The sequence below is a fragment of the Nematocida major genome (assembly GCF_021653875.1).
Source record: "Nematocida major strain JUm2507 chromosome Unknown 2266, whole genome shotgun sequence".
Classification (NCBI taxonomy): domain Eukaryota; kingdom Fungi; phylum Microsporidia; genus Nematocida; species Nematocida major.
In genome coordinates, this window is record NW_025952944.1 from 26,730 (window position 1) to 45,567 (window position 18,838).

Genomic DNA, 18,838 nt, shown 5'->3' on the forward strand with positions numbered 1-18,838 from the left:
TTTTGTACTTCAGTGAATGCTTGCCCCGCGCCTGCACTGGCTTGCTGCGGAAAACGAGAAACCAAAAACTTGCTGCGCTGCTTAGTTGTAAAGGGTATTTATTATAAGACACGTCTACAGATCCATCTTAATCTCTTCTGGTATCTTGACTTCTGGCTCGCGCTTCTGCGGAGCTTCTTCAGTCTCGGCCCCCTCCAGAGTTAAGCCCTCTGGAAGGTCTGTGTGCATCTTCAGGAACTCCAGGATGCCCTCTGCATCTGCTGGCTTGTTCTTAATCTCCATCTCCACCTCCTTGTTCGTGCCCTTCTTGTATATTCTTATCGTTGGGTATGCCTGGATTGCCTCTAGCTCGCTGTTCAAAGGCATGTCGTTTCTCGACATAAGCATTTTCCCTATCACCACGTCGCTTGAGATCCTCTTCAAGGCGGAAGCCACCTTGTCCAGGCCTGGCATCAGGTTTTGGCAGAACCTGCACCACTCTGCATAGTACACAATCAGCGTGTCCACCTCTGCATTCAGCGCAATCTCCTCGAAAGACTTGGAAACCACCTTCAAGACCCCCGCCGGGTTTGCCTTCTCGGCCTCCCCTGGCAGCTCCTCAGACATCACAAACGGCACAAGCTCCTCCTTGTTTCGCGCGCACTTTGTGAGGAAGTTCACTGTTTCCTCGTTGTCCGCTGCATTTGGCAGGAGATATTTGTACATCTTGTCGTTCTTGTTTGTTATCAAAAATAGAGCAGGCAGCATGTGCTCGTGCACCCCCGAAATGTTCAGGAAAAACTCCGTGCTTGTGTAGTCCAGAAGCGCCACCTTCAGCTCGGTCTTAAGGCTCTCCACGATGGGCCTGCACCACTCAAGGGTTCCAAAGTCCGTCTTCCTTGCAACTGCATATACAATCGGCACTCTGAGATTCTCGTACAGCGGCGAGTTGTCTTTATGCAGCTCCCCAAAGACCTCCAGGCGTGCAACGTTGTATGTTTCCGCCACTCTTGCAGCAAGTACGTCTACGTCTCCCTCCGGGACTCTGAACACGTACTCTCCAGCCTCAGACTTGTAGTAGACTCCTGGCATAACGACGCCCAGCCTCTCAGCTGCCTCTGCGTCCGCACTGACCTCAAACTTCATGCCCACGGGCTTGCTTATTTTCTGGATTTCCTCCTCTGTAAGCGTGGCACCCGTGAATAATATGCACGTTCCCTCAACCTTCTCTGGGGCCGCACTCTTCAAAATCTCCTGTTCCATTGTCTCTATGATTTTCATCATTTCTTCTTCTGTTGGCTTCTCTCCGTTCTTTTCCTTCGCTGTCTGCAGAACTCGCTCGACCATGTCGTTCACCAAAGTGTGCATCTGCTCCTCGGTAATGCTGCCTCCAATTTTCTCAACAGCCTGCTTTATAGCATTCTCTGCAAACTCGTTTACTGTGGTTTCTATGCTCTGCTCGCCTGCCTCCTGGCTGGCAGCTTCCTCAACAGGAGTAATCTGCTCCTCCTTCGCGCTTTCATCCTCCTGCTCTCCTCCGCTGTTGGTGACTGTGATTTTCACGTCTCCTTGCGAGGCACCGGACGCCTCTATGTCTGCTGTTTTAATGCCTTCTTTGCATCTAACTAGCCCTGCCACACACAAAATAAGTATGCCTGCTACTGCTATGACTCTCATATGAAAAAAAAGAATCGATGCAAATTTATGCTTGGAATTTTCCTGATTTTGGAAACATTGGAATATTTATTCGAATTTAAATGTAGAGTGTCATTAAGCTAGATTAAATTTTAATTTAATGTGTTTGTAATGTCTTGGGAAGTTCACTCCTCGTGCAGAAAGTTCTTTGTTGGCGACATCTTTACCACGACAGTAAGCATACGCTCCCCCGAGGAGAGAGTGCTCGTGGCCTCGTGCAATTTCACTGGGGCATATTTGCGGAGAACTGGCTCCTCGCTCTTCCTGGAGACAGAGAGGGTTGTTTTGGGGGTGAACACTCCGTGCATCAAGAGCGAGTACTCCCTCTTTCTCCCGAAAAACATTCCGCCGAGCTACTCTGGCGCGAACATAGCGATTGTGTACAGTCTGAACGTGTACATCCAGGACGCAGGTGGGGTCCACAGCAAGAGTATTTTGTGCTCGGTCGTCTCTGGGAGCTCTGTGTGCTTTGAAAGCTCCTCAAAAATGCGCGTCTCCGAAAAGTATGCAAGCATACGCGAAGAGAGCGACTCCTCCCGCATGGTCGAGGCGTCTAGCCCCGCGCACAAGAGCGTGCACTGCTACCAAGAAATTGTCGACCTTCTCAGACGCACTCCCGTCTGCAAAAAAGAAGCTGCGGAGTTTCTGCTTTCCCCAGCGCAGGGAAAGCCGCACGCATTTGAAGCACTCTGCAAGCCTTTGCAGCAGCTGCAGGCGCATGCAAAAGCCTTCTTGCGCGCAGAAAGAGAAAACACCTCGCACCCGCTTGGGCTGTACCACCTTCTGTGCAGAGGCGAAGATGCTCTGGCAGAGTCCTCCAGGCAGTCCGTGTACTCAATAACCTCGCAGGGCACAGAGTATGCAAAGGCCTCTCTGCGCATGGAAGAGGAGGACTCCCCGCACTACGTGCTCAGCCTTTTCCTGGAGGCGAGGGCGAGCATGCAGTCGGTTAAAGTCTCCCTGTTCCAGATGGAGCGGGTGGACGACGCCGAGGAAAGATCTTGCTTCTTTGCGCTTTCAAAGGACATGCATTTTGCAAAGAATGTGCGCTTTACAATTCCTCTGAACAAGGCCAGAAATCCGACTATTCTTACTCCTAGCTTCAACACCCAGGTGGAGATGCTCATAGAAATAGACTCCGCCCACTCTGCGAGAATAAAAATCCAGTAGAAACACCGGCTTTCACGGGGAAATAGTCCAGGCATCTTATGCAGGCGCACTCCTACGCGTGTGATCTGGCCCGGAGTGCGGGCATGCAATTTCTCTGCTTTGCTCCTTCCTGCAGAATTTGCTTTTCTTGGGGCTGCTTCTGCGGGAAGGCCGTGTCCAAATGGCTGCCCCTGGCTTGGGGCACTATTTAGAAAGTTCTAATTTCCCCGTTCTTTCGATATTTCCGGAGATGGCCAATGAGTGGCTTGATTCTCCAAGCACTTTATCCATAGTCCATTTGCAAATGATCTGATTGTATTGGTCGGTGCTTCTGCAAAAATACTCCAGAAGGCAGTGAAAAGTTTTTACTATGAAAAGTTTCTATAGCGTAGTCGTAACTGAATACAAAGATTTGGTGAAAACATACGGCAGTATTCCCTGCATCCCTTACTTGTCCATTTTTGCTTTGCTGGTTCTGTTTTTAATGCACAGCAGCAGGAATAAGTTTCTTATTGGTCTGGTGGAAGCGCGCTATTTTGGGTTTCTGCTAGGGAATATTGCCTATCCTCTGGCTGTTTGGCTGGGGTTTAACGGGCCTGGCTTTATGTTTGCCTTTGGCGGGTTTTTGTGTGAGGCGTCAGGGTACATTTTTAGAGACTACAGAAGCCGAAGGCCCCTGTTCATATTCTCGTCCATTTTTGTGTGGTTCTTCTACATCTTCCTGCTTCTATCATTTTCCATAAAAGTAGCCGTGCCGGCTGCGCTTGCAGCGTCTTTTCTCTCCCTTGGGTACAGCAGAAGAACGCCCCTTGTATATATAGGAGCACAAACACTCTGCGAGTCTATGCTGCTCGCTATGGTGCTTACCGGGGCTGTACAGTGCGTTTTTTCCAAAGGCTTTGGCATGCATTACATCGAAAAAGTCAAGCCTCTTGTTTGCTCGGCTATTTTCTCCCTGCAAGGCATCTACAAGCTGCTAAAAGAGAAGAAGTACAAGGCCATGCTCTAAACAGGGCACTGCCCAAAGCGGGAGGCCCAAACGTAATAAATAGATTTAACACTTTATACCGTCTGCTTTATGCTGAATCTCTGCGCATAGAAAACAGCACATTCCCCCCTTCATCCGCTGCTTTACACGGGCTCTGGCTTGTATATCTTCCTAAACTGCAGCACCACAAGGAGGGCCGATATAACCCCCATCCCTATGTTCGCACACGCATTTCCTCCGGAGACATCAAACACGATGGGCTTCATAGAGTGTATCGCGCACTTGAATATCATCGTGCACAGAATGCACAGCAAGCACATAAACATCATCTCCACCAAAGGGGAGTGCGGCCTTTCTGGCTGCTTTATTTCTGTGCGCACAGGGTCTGCCATTATCGTATAGTATATCTGCGTCTCTGCGCCCTGCCCTGCTGTGAATAGCTCGTCCGAGAGATACCCCACAAACTCCCTAGCCGACCGTGCAAAGGAGAATCTTCTGAATATGCTGCGCATGAAAATAAAAGAGAATCAGCAGAAATATCCAGGGGTAAAATGGAGGAGGCCTTCCTATAAGAACCGCTGCAAAAAGGAGAATATGAAAGAGCTTTTCTCACAGTGCGAAATATTCAAGAACAACAAGAACTTCGAGGGGGTTGTGCAAACAGCCTCCGCCATTCTCACCCACGCCATTCGGGAGGCGCTGGAAATGGAGTCAATCCCGCGCGACTACAGCAAAGTGATCGATGCAGTTGTGTTTGTGACGCAGAGAATGCCCGGAACCAGATACAAAAACACGGCATTTTCTGAGGCGTACTGCATCCTGGGGAAAATATTCGAAACTGGCGTCCTTGCCCCAGAGAATAAAAAGAAAGCGCGCGAGTACTACGCCATAGCAGCAGACCACAGCAACCCGTTCGGGTGCTACCGCCTGGCACACTTCTACGAAAACGGCATAGAGTGCACGAAGAACATGCACAAGGCAGCGCACTACTATAAGCTGTCGGCAAACGGGGGCTGCTGCAGAGGGCTGCACCGGTACGGACTCCTTCTTCTGGAGGGCAGGCACTGCAAAAGAGACGTGAAAGGAGGCGTCTTTTACTTGGAGCAGGCAAAAAAGCTTGCCTCCCAAAACTATCCGCACATGCTGTACGATCTTGGCGTGTGCTATGAGAAGTGCCCTCTCCTGGAGGGGCACATCCTCGAGGACCAGGAGTACGCGCTGTCTATTTTCCAGCAGGGCGATGCCTTGGGGTGTGCTCGATCAAGCGTCCGCCTGGGAAATGCGTACAATACAGGAGGCCTGGGCCTTCCCCAAGACACGAAGCTGGCCCTGCACTACTACATGCGCGGTGAAGCGTGGAGCAGTGAGGCACGCTTTGAAATATACCGGATATACGCCAGCCAAGGAAACCAGGCGTCTTCTCTGGAGTGGCTGAAAAAAGCTGCGGAAATGGGGCACCCTGAGGCCACCCATCTCTATGCACAGACCCTGGAGCGTGGCGTGGGTGTTGAGGAAAACAAGCTCGAGGCGCTTTGGTGGTATACAATAGCCAAAACAAAAGGCGTCCACGTTGACGCAGAAATAAAAAGATGCAGAAGTATGCTTTAGAAATAAATAAATAATACAGAAAAATATACTGAAATATCCCAAGAATTCGGATATGGGGTTTACGGGCAGAGGCGTGCTCTTTTTGTCTGCCGCATTTTCTGGCTGTTGCTGGGCGATGCGCCTCTTCAATTTGGCCGTGTGTGTCTGCGGGCAACACTCCACAGATTCTCGATGAAACCAGGGAAAACGAGCTGGTGCGAACGAAAGGCAGAAAAATCACGAGAAAAGGCGTGCACTCTGAAGGTGCTCTGAAGAGCGTATAAATTTGGTGTTTTTATTCGGGTGCTGCGCAGCACTATTTAAGCATTTCTGCTTGTATTTTATCTATTACACTCTGGGTTGCAGCCACTCCTCTTCGGAACACGTCCATAATCGCCTCTCTTGTCTGGCTCTCTTCTTTTTTCAGTTGGATTTTCATCAGAGCCCTCTCCTCCATGGGGTGCGGAATTGTGTATCCAACCAGGTCCACCTCGTGCACGCTCTCAAACTGCCCGATCGCCCATCTGACCAAATTTAGCACAGTGTGGTTTGTTTTCAGCACCTCAATTGTATACTCGTCCTTTGCGTGAACTTCCATTAAATTTTTTAGAGCGCAGCGAATATAAAAAGTCCGTTCTTGGGCCAGCGCTTTAAACCACACATTTATTCTTCCTGTTTGTCCGAGGGGGCCTTTCCAGACTTTCCAAGCTTTATCTTTTGCACAGGCTGATCCTTTTCCACAACTTTCTGCACCTTCGTTAGAGAGAGCTTGTACTTCTCGGGGTTTCTTATCCGGTCAATTTTCTCCCGGACCTCCTCCATGATCTCGGCAGTGCCTTCTATGCTGGAAGACTTGCCCAGAATCTCCAGCAGCTGCTCCAGCATCTCTATCGCCTTTTCGGTGTTTCCCAGCTCCTCGTGCGCGATTGCGATCCGGAAGGAGATATCTGGGAGCCTCGAGTCGTCTGTGCTTTTCCCCTTCAGAAGCGCGTGCGCCTCTGTGAGGTCTTCCAGCGCGCTTTCAAAGTTGTTTGTCTCCTGCGCAATGTCGCTTAAGAGAATGTGCACCTTTATGAGCTCTTCTGTGAACTGGCTTTTCCTGAACGTGTTTTTGGCGATCTCCAGCACCTCCCAGGCAATCCCCAAGTCTTCCAGATACTCGTTGTCCTCTTCTATCTCCGGATTTAGCACGAGCTTGTCGTTGGACAGGAACAAACACTTTGAGTACTCCAAATACACGGCGCACATCTTCAGGCTGTCCTCTGCCTCCTTCGCAGACATCTCCGCCAGAATCTGTGAGTATATTTCGGAAGCCCGAGAGAAGTCGCTCTGAACCATCAGCGCGCGCGCCTGTTTTATATCCGCGTACTCCGTCTGTATTTCTTCAAGAACTCTCTCCATGCGCAACAAGAAAAAAAAAGATAAATACCCCTAAAGACGCGCTCTTTCGGAGGAAAAGCATGCATACATGCCGCGTATGGGCAAGGCCATGCATGCGCACGCTCCTCGTCAAAGGGCGGGATAAACAGCCGTTCTGTGGAGAGTCCCCACGCCCGATACCCTCCCGCAGACGCCCTGGCGGCCTGCAGAAGAGAAATTGTCCCAGGCCTACAAAGGCCCAGCACATGCTTCTTTCCCCCGTGCTGTCCGCACCAAGCCAGTCAAAAGCACTTTCTATCTCCAGGAAGAAACTGCCTCCGTGCATCTGCACAAGCATTCCAGCAAGTCCATCCGTGCCCACTTTCTGGAGCAGAGCATCGATGCACCCGGCGGGAGTTGCGCATAAAAAGGCTCTGCTCCTTGAAAGTGCAAGCAAAATTTCCCGAGAAAATAGCACATCTGCAAAGAGCCCATAAAGAGACAAAATATGCGTGGAGATGCCCCTTGCAGAGTGCTTTGGCCCTGCATCATTGAAAGCAGGGAATCTTGCCAGATCTTTTCTGCTGCTGCAAACCTGAATTTTGCGCGCATCAGAACATAATGCTTCCATTTGCTTCGAGAAAGGGCGCAAATGCAGTGCCAGATCCAGCTGCAGCCAAGGAAAAGAGAAAAATGCGTGCATTTATTCCGTGTTCTTGTTTTTTTTATGAAAGAAAAGAGCCAGCTTACACGCCTTGCAGTTGTGCTGCCAGACAAGTGCAAGCCCAAACTGTGCCAGCTAGAGTGCAAGAAGGCATGCCCGGTCAACCGCCAGGGAAAGCCCTGCATAACTGTGGACAAAACCACAAAAACAGCAGAAATATCAGAAATACTGTGCATAGGGTGCAGTGCATGCCAGAAAAAGTGTCCATTTGATGCAATCCGAATAATAAATCTGCCAACCAGCCTATCAAAAGACGTAGTGCACAGGTACTCGCCAAACGGGTTCAAGCTGCACCGGCTGCCTGTTCCAAGGCCGAACAAAGTGCTGGGCCTGATCGGCACGAACGGAATTGGAAAAAGCACTGCGCTGGGCATACTGTCTGGGGACACGACTCCAAACATGAACGACTTTGCAGCAAAGCCCGACTGGAACAAGCTCCTGGTGCGGTACAGAGGCTCTGAGCTGCACAAGTACTTTACCAGGCTGCTGAGCGAGGAGATGAAAATATCGTACAAGACGCAGTACGTGGACAAAATACCGCGGAGTCTGGGCGACGAAACAGTCGGAGAAGTTCTCCCAAATGTGGACGAAAACACAGGCCGGCTGTACAAAGAGCTGGAGCTGCTGAAGCTTTCGGAAAGAAGGGTGAAGGACCTGAGCGGGGGAGAGCTGCAGCGGTTTGCAATTGCGCAGGCCATGGCGAGAGACGCCGACGTGTACATTTTTGACGAGCCGTCCTCGTACCTTGACGTTCGGCAGCGAATAAAGGTGGCAACGCTGATAAAGAGCCTTTGCGCAGACAGAAAGTACGTTATTGTGGTTGAGCACGACCTGTCTGTGCTGGACTTGATGAGCGACTACGGCTGTGTCCTGTACGGGTCTCCGGGGGCGTACGGGGTGATATCGCAGCCGTTTGTCATCCGCGAGGCCATAAACATCTTTTTGAACGGAGTTCTGCCAACAGAAAACATGCGGTTTAGAAAGGAGGGGCTGAGCTTCAGAATAGCAGAAAGTGCTGGAGGCGCGGAAACTGTGTGCGAGGGGAGCCTGGGGCTGGTCAACTACCCCGCCATGAGCAAGTCGTGGGGAAGCGGATTTGAGCTGCGGGCAGAGGCCGGCGCGTTCACAACGCCCGAAATCATTGTCCTTCTCGGAGAGAACGGGATGGGAAAGACCACGTTCATAAAAATGCTTTCTGGCGAGGTGAAGCCAGACAACGGAAAGGAGGCCCCGAAGTTGACCATAAGCATAAAGCCCCAGAAGCTGTCCCCGAAGTACGAGGACACGGTTCGCAGCCTGTTTTTGATCAAGGCAAAGCATGCTCTTGTGGACTCTCTGTTTACGGTGGAGGTGATGAACCCGCTGGAAATCAAGAACCTCTTTGACAAGAAGGTGAAAGAGCTAAGCGGGGGAGAGCTGCAGAGAGTAGCCATTGCCCTGTGTCTGTCCAAGCCTGCAGACCTCTACCTGATCGACGAGCCCTCAGCGTACCTCGACTCCGACCAAAGAATCATCGTTTCAAAGGTGCTTAAAAGATTCATAACCAGCCAGAAGAGGTCGGCCTTTGTGGTTGAGCACGACATGATTATGGCAACATACGTGGCAGACCGCATGATGGTGTTTGAGGGCCAGCCTGGAGTGAAGTGCACAGTGAGCGCGCCAGGCGGCGTGGTGGACGGCATGAACAAGTTCCTGAAGTCCCTTGACGTCACCTTTAGAAGAGACGCAGAGAACTTCAGGCCCCGAATAAACATGCCAAACTCTGCAAAGGACCGAGAGCAGAGGGAAAGCGGAAACTACTTTTTCAACAGCGAATAGCGCCGTGCAAGGAGGGCGCGTGCAAGAAAGTCTTTCTGCATAGAATAAATCCAAGGTTTACACCACAGCACTGCACTCTAGAAAGGATGCAGACCAAAGAGTCTGTCTCTGCCGTAAACTCTCACGCGGTCGCGCTGAAGCGTCTCCGAGCTCGCCCTGAAGATTTGGCGTGGGCTTTTTCCAGGGATGCACTGCAGCGTTTTCAACTTTTTTGTCTTCGGGCTTGGCCTTGCCTACAAGAGTGCACTTTTTAAACATAAAACCACCAGAAAAGAGAAACAGGCCCGGGAGTGCCCAGGCAGGCTTTAAAAAATGCTATGCCCTTTTATGTAAATACGAGCCCCATACTGGGTCATGCTAATTTGCGCCACTGACAGTACGGGAATATTATCATAAACAGTATGTATATGAAAAAACCAACTATATATATTGATAAGACGATGCGCTCTTTCCTGGAGCAGTCGTTGCTCTCCTTCAAGAGGCCTTCGCCTATTTCAAAGGTGGAGTGCTCCAGAAACTCTGTCTCTTCAGTGGGCTCTTGGGGATGCGAGGTGCTGGGCGCACATTCTCGGGGAGAGGGGCCGCTGGAGACCGGAGCCTCTTGAGGGGCGAAGCCTTCTGTAGGATTGGCCGGTGTCTCTTTTGCAGGAGCCTGGAGCGCTTTGTCCATGTCTGGCAGGCTTATGCGGTTTCTTAGCAGAAAGGGATACGAGAGTTTCTGCATCCCTATGCCAAAAGGCAGCACTACTAGACAGGCTTTTTTCTCTTCAAGTGACATGCGCTTTTTTCGCTGCGAAATAAAGAATAGCCGCTTGGACATGGCAAGCTCCTCTTTTGCGAGGTGCATAGTGAATATTGGGTCGTGCACATTCAAAAGAGTAAGCGCCCCGTTGGCTATCTGATACTTCTGCGCCATGGCAGGAATCAGCTGCTCGGGGAAGCATATTGTAAAGAGGGCGTCCATAGTTTGCGGGCCCAACGCACTCATCTCTGCAGCTAGTGCAGGGATGGCTTTAGAGTTTTGCTCTTTTGAGCGCCTAATTGCAAGCGCTGTCTTTTGCAGTATTGCGGGCATCTTGCTGAAAACGTCTTTTAGCTTCTCCTCAACGGTACGCTGGCCTAGAGTGCTCTTTTTCTGGGCGTCTTCGCCTGCGCCCTCCTGCAGCTCTTCCTGCCACTCCTTGCCCAGCTCTTCTTCGCCCTGCAAATTCCCCTGGGAAGAAGGCACTCCTTCTGCAAGTTCCCCTTCCGAGCGCAGGCGGTTGCAGTACTCTCTAAAGTCTGAAGCGTCTATGTGGGATCTCAGAGCGGACGGCGCAGTCTTCATGTAGGATCTCGGGCATTTTATGAGCAGAACGTCTATGTGCACGTATCTCTCCAGTATTTTGGCTATTTTGACCAAATATTCGCAGTGGTTCTCGCCCGTAACGCACACCGCATGCCTTTCATAGATGGTGTTTATGGCCTCTGTTATTTTCTGCGAAAAGTCTTTTCTAATGGCATTCAATGCCAGAGGCCCTCGATAAGAGAAGACGCCGAAATCTTTGAAGAGACTCTTGTTCCTGTCGTTGCGCATTTTTATGTACGTCAGCAGGCTTGCTATCTTTTTTAAAGCTGCATTTTTGGCGTCTGTACCAGCCCCCGTACAACTTGATGCCAACGCGGCAGAGCAGTGCTGCTCTATTATAGGGTATAGAGCTATGGAAAATTCGATTGTGTTCGCGGAAAAGTACTCCAGAGACTTTAAAAGTCTCACTGCATTTTCTTCTATCCGTGCATGGTCTATACTTACGCAGACCCTGTTTTTTGTGGTATTACTCGCTTGCATGTATTGTTAAAAGTTGTATCTGGTTTTAATGTTATCGAGTATTAATACTTTGAAATTTGACCATCATGAAAAAGCTCAGCACGGATTTGATCGAAGAAACGATAAATATAAATCAGATCCCTGCATGATTCTCTCATAGCACATAATTTGGCCATTTATAGCACTCTAGAAGCACTCTAGCAAGACTGTGGCAACTGCCACCTTCTCCAGCGGCATTGCATAAATTTACAGAGTGCAGTGCGGCACAATGCGGCAGCCGCTTTACTGTGCACGAAAGCTCCTGCGAGTGTGAAGGCCTCGCTGCACTCTTCCGGGATTTGCTGAGTTTTTGAAGTCTCTGGGCGTTTTCTGCTTGCCCGTGCATAGCTTTAAAGGGGAGGAGAGAACTGCAAATATAAAAGTACACGCCAGTTTTTATTAAGGCATTTATTGAGTTTGTGCAAAGCTGTCGTATAGCTGGCTAAGAGTATATCCGTCTTGTCAATACTAGCCCAACAACAGAAAGCACACACGCGGTTAGTGCGCAAGAGACTGTCTTGGTTGTCCAAAAAACATGTTTTTCATTTGGCACAGTGTCTACTGCCTGCTCTCTTTCCTCCATGTCTACAATCTCGCGCGGTATAGGCTTATACACAGGGATATCCCGCAGCGTGTGCAGGTCGCCCTCAGAAAGCTCTTTCCCATAAAAGAGCATTGAGTGGGCCATGGCAACGTCAATTCCGGAGGTGGTCAAAATCCGGTCAGCCTCCGCTAGCCACGCCCCTCCACCGGCTAGCTCTCTGTCTATTGCAGTGTTTATTTCGTCCAAAAAAGAGGGAAGCAGCTCGCAGAATTTGTCTGCAATGTGCTCTGCCCGGGTTTTTACGCAGTTGTCCTTGCTCACAGGCTGCATAAGCTCGCGTAGGGAGTATTTCGGGAGCCTACTCGAAATAAAGTGCATGAGGTACAGGCGCCAGTCTGAAATGAAGCTTTCTTCTCTGGTGGTCTCCATAAAGTTCAAAATAACAGAATACCGCTGCAAGTCCGCTTCGCAGGATAATTCGTACAGCTTGCTCGGGCTGAGTTCTTCGGAGGTGTCGTTGAGTCTGTGATACATCTCCATTGCCAGAGGCTCTGTGTAAAAAAACAAGCTTTCCTTTGCAATGACCATCTTGGACGCCATGCTCTGGATTTGACTAGAATGGGGCGAGGCCTCAGTGTACTCAACCAGATCTGTCAATTTTATCTTGCCCTCTTTGAGCATATACAGGTCCCGAATGCATGGCCACACAGACTCTTTTGTCCTCAAGCAGCACTCCTCTGCATATTTCTGCATCCTCAGTTGCATGCTTTGCAGCTCCGACAAAGACGTGCTAGGATTGAAGATTAGATCTTTCATGTGGTCAAACTCAGAGAAGAACTTGTCCTTGCATTTGGTTAATTTTTCCGTGTGGGCGGAGAAGTCTTTTTTCTTCTCATCCATCTTCGTGCGGAATATGCTCCATAAGTTTCTGACAAAACTGCTGCAGTCCCCACGCAGGTTTTCGTAAATGCTGCACCGCACTATTGCGTGTATGCCACTCTGGGCGCTTGGGGTTAGGTCCTTTCTTATTGTTATCTCGATGCTTTTCCAGAAGTACGACTCCAAAAAGATAACCAGCTCCTGACAAGAAAATATGCAGCTGATAGGCACTGTGTGCGTGGATAGATCCGCTGTAAGCTGCAAGTTGTTGATTAGTACTTCCACTATCTTGCTATCGCTTGTCTGCATAAAGTCTTTGAAGTTTTCTTTATTTATGCATTTTTTTATCAGCCTTTGCTTTTAATGATTATAAGCCAATAGTATCCGGCCTAAAATAAAAATTATGGCCCAAGCACCAAATTAAAATATGGGACCTATGAGCTTTTATTTGCGCTCCTGCTTGCCTTTTTTAAAAACCATTCAAAAACATGCACTGCCAGGCGGCTTTCTATGCGCATGCTTTGGGCTATTCCAATAGCATGCAGGCAGATTTCCATTTAGGATGTGCTGCCAAGGATGGATTCTCTTCAAAGCTACAGGCCTAGTGCCAGTTCTTCTGGGCTGGCGAATTAGAGCTTGCGTGTGTCAATGCAAGTAGCCAAGAAAACCGCCGTCATGCACATCACAGCACAGGCTAGGCAGCATATAATGGCGATTTTTTCTATTACTGCTTTGTGAATGCTGCTAAACCAATTGCTCAAGGCAGAGTCGATGGTTTTAGGGCTTTCCTGTGCGTCTGCGGCCGTGACTACACACTGGTTCTGCTCGCGCGCTTCTATTAGGTCTCTAGCAGCTTTATCTATGGGGATAGACATGCTCCTGGTATGCCTGGCCCTCAGATGGTCTACAGAGTCATCTACTTCTTCTACGAGCAGAGCTGCATCCAACTCCATTCTTGAGGGTGCTGACTGCACCTTGAGAGAGCGAAGGCTCTCGCCCAGCCTTTTATTAAAGTATCTGAAGCGGGAGGAGGATTCGACTCTCTCGTCCAGGTCTAAGTTATCTTGCATCTCGCAGTTTCTTTGCGTGGGACGCTCAAAACAGCAGGCCTCTTCATCTAAAATTACGTAGAGCTCGTTTAAGTCTGCCTCTACTATACTCAAAGACTTTTCTTCTTTGGCTAAGATATAAAGGATCTCATCATCGGGTATATACAGGCTTCTATTTTTGAAGTCCTTCATAGGGAAAGAACTTGTGAGTTTGAATGCATTCTCAACTATTCTTTTTAAAACACGGTTTTTCTTCTCTTTGGATATTCTGAGGAGTATGCCATTTATTTGGCGAATGTAGTCTTTGAGGCCAAAAATTGTCTGCGCAGAAGGCTCAATCTCCTCAATCTCGTGGTTTACACAATCGAAAACCACACCCAGAATGGATATAAGCATGCTTAATTTTGTGAGACTGGCAGCCGAATAAACCTGGTTTGCTTGCTCCCCGCAGCCTTCGAGTTTGCTGCTCGTGAGGATTCTGATTGTGTCTTCCACACCGTCCATTACGCTGTCTAGAAGCACGTCTGCGCTTATGGGGCTGTCCAGAATTTTCGTCAGATTTATAAAGAGCAGTGTGCTTGCCAGCTTCATAATGCTATTTAGCACATATTTTGTAGTAACGCCGACGCATTGTACCATTATTTTCTTCCATAGAATTTTGAATACCAAAATGCTTTTCTGAATTGCATCTTTCTCTTCGTTTAGCTCCTGCAGCTTTTCCTGTATTTCTCTTGTAAGCTCGGGGCTTTTTTGTATAGAGACCTTGAACTTGGCTTGGGACGGGCTATGCATCTGTTCTCTTTGCATGCAGCCCTATATATACTTTGCTCCAAATCAAGCAAACATGCATGCAGCTTGAATATGGCATAATTGGCGCTGTACATTGCAAATTAGTCCGGTTTTGGCCCAAATAATACGTTTGTGTTTGCACATCCGAAATGAGCACTTTAGTTTGCATTTAGCTCTTTGAGGCACAAACAAGCATCCGCATGGCTTGGCTTCTCTCGCAGGGAAATAGAAGCACTGCAAGGCATAGTCTGCGCTCTTCCAGCACCATGGCTGTGCCTAAATTCCCCAGACAGCGCGCAGCACCCAACTGTGGCACCGAAAAGCACAGACTATGCCTTGCAAAGGGTCTTTAAACACAGCACCTCTAAAGCGCACTCTTCTTTTGCACCAGGCGTTTTCTTGCGCAAAGTGTGCAACTGGGCTGCCTTTCTTTCCACGCGCATAAACTTTGAAAACACAAAAGGCGGGGGCGGGAAACAGAAATAGTATAAAAGAGCAGGAGAAGTTTTCCGAATGCCAGAAAAAGTAAGAAAGTGCGGAATACTTGCATGGGCCAAAAAAAGAGTAAGTTCGCCCGTAAATGCATGCGCGGAGGAAGAGGCAAAGGACGGCGCTCTTTTTGAGCCGTCGCAGGAGTCCAGTTCGGCACAGACTCCATGCGCTGAAAGCACAGACCTTTCGCAAAGCAGCGTAAGAGACGCAGAGGAGACTGTCGGACAGTTGTACAGCAAAAAAGCAGAGCACGAGTGCGAACAGCGGATGCTGCCATTCCTGTCTCCGCCGAAGGACAAGTTTGGAAGAACGCCTGCAGATGCAGAGTACGACAAAAGCACGCTTTTTATACCGGAGAGCGACTTGTCGGCCATGACCCCGTGCGAGCAGCAATTCTGGCGCATAAAAATGAACTACTTTGACACGGTGGTTTTTTTCAAGAAGGGAAAGTTCTACGAAATGTTTGAAGAAGACGCTGCGATTTCAGCCGAGCTTTTTGGCCTGAAGCTGACTCGGCGCGGGCTCATGCGGATGACAGGAGTGCCGGAGATGGCTTTGGAGATGTGGCTGGACAAGTTCCTGCACAAGGGATACAAGGTCTCCATTGTGGACCAGAAGGAGACCAGCGTATCGCAGAACATGCGGGTAAAGTCGGGCGATGCAAAGCAAAAGATCATCGAGCGGGAGCTGAAGGAGGTTGTGACCGAGGTAACCACAAGCACGGAGGGCGCAGGAATATGCAGCTTGTTTGTGTCGGAAATTCCGCACACGGGAAAGGTTTCTGTGCAGATGGCAGTTCTTCGGCCGATGGAGTCGGAAATATTCGCAGTCTCCTTTGAGGACGATGAAGAGCTTTTCAAGGTGAAAAGCGTCGTTAAAAGAGAAAACATCCGAGACATTCTCACAGACAGCGCATTTCCAGGGCGGGAGAACATAATAAAAATCCGGCAGGACGTTTGGGACCAAAATGTCTCGGACCTCATGCAGCTTCTGGACACACAGAAGATGGAGGCCGCAGAGATATCCGCGGTTAAAGTCCTTCTTTCGTACCTGAAGTATCTGAAATACACGTTTGCCCCAAAGGCGGTGGAGTACTCGGAGAGAAGCAGAGAGTACATGCACATGGACGGAAGAACGATAGAAATGCTCTGCCTCCTGGATGGGCCGGAAAAAGGCGAGAGGGCAGGGAAAGGGTCTTCTTTGCTGCAGCAGATAAACCAGACTAAAACCAAGCAGGGAAAAAGGCTTCTTAGAAAGTGGATTATTCACCCGCTGGCATGCATAGAGAAAATAGAGAAAAGACAAAACACCGTGCAGGCCCTGGAAAATGCCCCCGAGAGAGGCTCCATCGAAGCGTGCCTGGGGAAGATCCACGACATAAACGACTACATTAAAAAGGCGAAAAACCACAAAATCCGCCCCGAGGAAATAAGAAGGCTTGTCTCGACATTGGAGGCAGCTGGAAGTGTTTGCGCCCTCCTGGAAAAAATAGAAAGCACGCAGGAAACAGAGAACTCGTGTGTCGGGGAAATCCGCAGAAAGCTCCAGTACTTCCCCGTGGGCGCAGAGCTGGTCGCTGGGTTTGACACGGCCGGAGAGATCATGCCCCTGGAGACGGATCCGGACCTGCTCGCAGCCGAGAAGCACAAGCAGAAGGTGCTGAGAATACTCGATGAGTACGCAAAAAGGGAGTCTCTGCACGCAGGGAGAAACTTTGTTGTCAAGAAAATAGGGCGAGAGCACGTCCTTGAGTGCAAGCAGCAGGAGAGAATTCCGCATAAATACATCCCCTCGGGCTCAACAAAAACAACCGCAAGGTACACAACCCCCGAGCTGAGAAAGCTCTCGGAAAGCTTCCTGGAGGCAGAGGAGAAGATCTCGTTTCTCTCCACAGAGTCCATCAGCAGAATATCGCAGAGAATTGGCGCAGTCGAGGAGGAGCTCAAAAGCGTGTCGCTGGGCGCGGCAGAGCTCGACTGCTTTTTGTCGCTTGCCCACATCCGAGGGGCGCGGGCAGAGCTTGCAGATGAGTTCCAGGCCACGGGAATCACAAACATAAAGCACACGCACATTCGAAACAGCCTCGAGGTCCAGAGAGACAACAAAATAGTCGTTATAACAGGCCCAAACATGGCAGGAAAGTCGACGTTTTTGAGAAACGCAGCAATATCCATTGTGCTGCGGCAGATCGGAGCCCGCGTGCCCGCTGAGTCCTTCCGTGCCCCCGTGTACGACAGAGTCTTCACCCGAATAGGGGGCGCAGACAACCTTTTCGAGGGCGAGTCTACCTTCCAGGTGGAGATGAAGGAGACCGCTGAAATTCTGTCAAACGCCACGGAGAAGTCCTTTGTTATAATAGACGAGCTGGGAAGGGGCACGTCCACGGCAGAGGGCGCTGCAATTTCTTTGGCCGTTAAAGAGTACCTGAAAAAGCTAAGGTGCACGGCGCTGTACGCTACGCACTTCTTCAGCGCCATACTGGAGACAGACGTGAAAAAAAAGATGGACTACCAGTACATGCTGAACGCCTCCAGCGAGAGGGAGATCGTGTACACGTACAAGCTTGTCGACGGCGTGTGCGAAGACTCCTGCGGAATAGACATCTGTAAAATAACAAAGGTCCCAAGGCGCGTGATACAAAGGGCCACCGAGATAAAAGAAGCCAGAGCCAGCCGCAGAAGCACATATGCCATGGCGCATAAATAAACAGCGCTTTTTGAAACCCATGCAGCGTGCGCCTGCCTAGCCATTTACGCCAAAAATCTTTATTTATTCTACGAGTCTTTCTTTTCTATTGCAGCCTCCATCCACTTCAGGAGGTAATGCATCCAAAATGCATTGCTGGGTCCGCGCTGCCTCCACCGGTTGCTTCCGGCATGCTCTTTCCCAATTTTTCTGTACACTTCCCGGTGCGGCTCTCCGTCGCTGTTCTCTCCCAGCAGCCAGGGCGTCTCTTCGTCCAGGTCCGTGTACAGCACGCTCCCTTCTCGGTATACAAGAGCCTCTTTTGTGTCCTCCAAAATGTCCACCGAGTACGCCTCTGCCAAGTCGCCCCGCGTCTCAGCGTACGAAAGAGAGTAATCTATCACCTTCACCGCATACTTTCCGCCCCTTCTATCCACCAGCACATTGCTCTGATGCATGTCGCGGTGCTCTACCCTAAGCCCCTCCATGTCCCGGACCGCCATCTCCAGCTCGCGCCCTATCAGAACCACGTCTTCCCTGGTTAGGCTCGCCCAGTCCAACTTCTCCAGCTCGCGCCCCCCGTGCTCCATCTCAATAACCCCAAAAAACCCGGACGAGTTGTTTTTCTGCGGCGTCATGTTCTCGGCCAGCTCCGCATTCTTCTCCGCCCACTTTTTGCTGGCGCTCACCAGGAAGCTCGTGTACGGCGACCTCACAAGATGCCATGCGAATATTTTGGTCGAGTGCGGGGACATGTTCATTCTCTCCATGATCAGACACTCCTTTACAAACTGCGTTATTCTTGTGTGCTGCACGCGCGCGTAGCTTTTATTTTGTGTGAGGGGGACTATTTTGTACACGCGCATCGTCTCTCTGTTAATGAATATTTCGCTGAACGTGGACTCGCCCAGCTTCTCGAGCTTGTGCGCGGGAATGCACGAAAACCGCCTCCACGGCTTCTTTTTCACGTTACTCGCCTCCTCAATCGAATAGTCGCTGTTCATAAAGCCCCCGCTGTACCGCCCGGAAATGAAAGAGCCCCCGGGCAGCTGCATGCTCAGCTCAGCCGCACTGTGCATGCTCACCGGCACTTTCTTCACCTCGCCCTCGGAAGGCGCCCTCAAATCGCTTCCAGCAGGCCGTGCCTCTTCCGCGGGAAAAGAAAACACTTCGGGAGCCGCAAGCGTTCCTATGCTGCGGCGGGGCGGCTTCCCTCTGCTTTTAAATGTGCGTATTTTCATAATAAAAATATTTA

At 50.0% G+C, this 18,838-nt stretch overlaps 14 protein-coding genes across 14 annotated transcripts; 5 read left to right on the forward strand and 9 right to left on the reverse strand.

Annotated features, from left to right (window-relative positions):
- Positions 1-114: 114 nt before the first annotated feature.
- NEMAJ01_1735 (protein disulfide-isomerase A1) lies at positions 115-1,656 on the reverse strand (the record flags this gene model as incomplete). Its single annotated transcript, XM_047915573.1, has 1 exon — positions 115-1,656. One exon carries the CDS (start codon positions 1,654-1,656, stop codon positions 115-117), a length of 1,542 nt encoding a protein of 513 aa, XP_047771530.1.
- Positions 1,657-1,785: 129 nt separating this feature from the next.
- NEMAJ01_1736 (uncharacterized protein) lies at positions 1,786-2,844 on the forward strand (the record flags this gene model as incomplete). The annotated part of the gene is made up of 1 exon (XM_047915574.1): positions 1,786-2,844. One exon carries the CDS (start codon positions 1,786-1,788, stop codon positions 2,842-2,844), a length of 1,059 nt encoding a protein of 352 aa, XP_047771531.1.
- Positions 2,845-3,193: 349 nt separating this feature from the next.
- On the forward strand, positions 3,194-3,832 carry NEMAJ01_1737 (uncharacterized protein; the record flags this gene model as incomplete). Its single annotated transcript, XM_047915575.1, has 1 exon — positions 3,194-3,832. One exon carries the CDS (start codon positions 3,194-3,196, stop codon positions 3,830-3,832), a length of 639 nt encoding a protein of 212 aa, XP_047771532.1.
- A 122-nt stretch (positions 3,833-3,954) lies between these two features.
- NEMAJ01_1738 (uncharacterized protein) lies at positions 3,955-4,323 on the reverse strand (the record flags this gene model as incomplete). The annotated part of the gene is made up of 1 exon (XM_047915576.1): positions 3,955-4,323. One exon carries the CDS (start codon positions 4,321-4,323, stop codon positions 3,955-3,957), a length of 369 nt encoding a protein of 122 aa, XP_047771533.1.
- An 82-nt stretch (positions 4,324-4,405) lies between these two features.
- NEMAJ01_1739 (uncharacterized protein) lies at positions 4,406-5,419 on the forward strand (the record flags this gene model as incomplete). Its single annotated transcript, XM_047915577.1, has 1 exon — positions 4,406-5,419. The coding sequence occupies one exon, from the start codon at positions 4,406-4,408 to the stop codon at positions 5,417-5,419; it is 1,014 nt and encodes a 337-aa protein (XP_047771534.1).
- Positions 5,420-5,714: 295 nt separating this feature from the next.
- Positions 5,715-5,996, reverse strand: NEMAJ01_1717 (DNA-directed RNA polymerases I and III subunit RPAC2; the record flags this gene model as incomplete). The annotated part of the gene is made up of 1 exon (XM_047915555.1): positions 5,715-5,996. The coding sequence occupies one exon, from the start codon at positions 5,994-5,996 to the stop codon at positions 5,715-5,717; it is 282 nt and encodes a 93-aa protein (XP_047771512.1).
- A 65-nt stretch (positions 5,997-6,061) lies between these two features.
- On the reverse strand, positions 6,062-6,799 carry NEMAJ01_1740 (uncharacterized protein; the record flags this gene model as incomplete). Its single annotated transcript, XM_047915578.1, has 1 exon — positions 6,062-6,799. One exon carries the CDS (start codon positions 6,797-6,799, stop codon positions 6,062-6,064), a length of 738 nt encoding a protein of 245 aa, XP_047771535.1.
- NEMAJ01_1741 (uncharacterized protein) lies at positions 6,783-7,460 on the reverse strand (the record flags this gene model as incomplete). Its single annotated transcript, XM_047915579.1, has 1 exon — positions 6,783-7,460. The coding sequence occupies one exon, from the start codon at positions 7,458-7,460 to the stop codon at positions 6,783-6,785; it is 678 nt and encodes a 225-aa protein (XP_047771536.1).
- Positions 7,461-7,484: 24 nt separating this feature from the next.
- On the forward strand, positions 7,485-9,299 carry NEMAJ01_1742 (ATP-binding cassette, sub-family E, member 1; the record flags this gene model as incomplete). Its single annotated transcript, XM_047915580.1, has 1 exon — positions 7,485-9,299. One exon carries the CDS (start codon positions 7,485-7,487, stop codon positions 9,297-9,299), a length of 1,815 nt encoding a protein of 604 aa, XP_047771537.1.
- Positions 9,300-9,651: 352 nt separating this feature from the next.
- On the reverse strand, positions 9,652-11,127 carry NEMAJ01_1743 (uncharacterized protein; the record flags this gene model as incomplete). The annotated part of the gene is made up of 1 exon (XM_047915581.1): positions 9,652-11,127. The coding sequence occupies one exon, from the start codon at positions 11,125-11,127 to the stop codon at positions 9,652-9,654; it is 1,476 nt and encodes a 491-aa protein (XP_047771538.1).
- A 460-nt stretch (positions 11,128-11,587) lies between these two features.
- On the reverse strand, positions 11,588-12,877 carry NEMAJ01_1744 (uncharacterized protein; the record flags this gene model as incomplete). Its single annotated transcript, XM_047915582.1, has 1 exon — positions 11,588-12,877. The coding sequence occupies one exon, from the start codon at positions 12,875-12,877 to the stop codon at positions 11,588-11,590; it is 1,290 nt and encodes a 429-aa protein (XP_047771539.1).
- A 320-nt stretch (positions 12,878-13,197) lies between these two features.
- Positions 13,198-14,424, reverse strand: NEMAJ01_1745 (uncharacterized protein; the record flags this gene model as incomplete). Its single annotated transcript, XM_047915583.1, has 1 exon — positions 13,198-14,424. One exon carries the CDS (start codon positions 14,422-14,424, stop codon positions 13,198-13,200), a length of 1,227 nt encoding a protein of 408 aa, XP_047771540.1.
- Positions 14,425-14,919: 495 nt separating this feature from the next.
- NEMAJ01_1746 (DNA mismatch repair protein MSH6) lies at positions 14,920-17,604 on the forward strand (the record flags this gene model as incomplete). Its single annotated transcript, XM_047915584.1, has 1 exon — positions 14,920-17,604. The coding sequence occupies one exon, from the start codon at positions 14,920-14,922 to the stop codon at positions 17,602-17,604; it is 2,685 nt and encodes an 894-aa protein (XP_047771541.1).
- Positions 17,605-17,672: 68 nt separating this feature from the next.
- NEMAJ01_1747 (serine/threonine-protein kinase haspin) lies at positions 17,673-18,824 on the reverse strand (the record flags this gene model as incomplete). Its single annotated transcript, XM_047915585.1, has 1 exon — positions 17,673-18,824. One exon carries the CDS (start codon positions 18,822-18,824, stop codon positions 17,673-17,675), a length of 1,152 nt encoding a protein of 383 aa, XP_047771542.1.
- Positions 18,825-18,838: the final 14 nt, after the last annotated feature.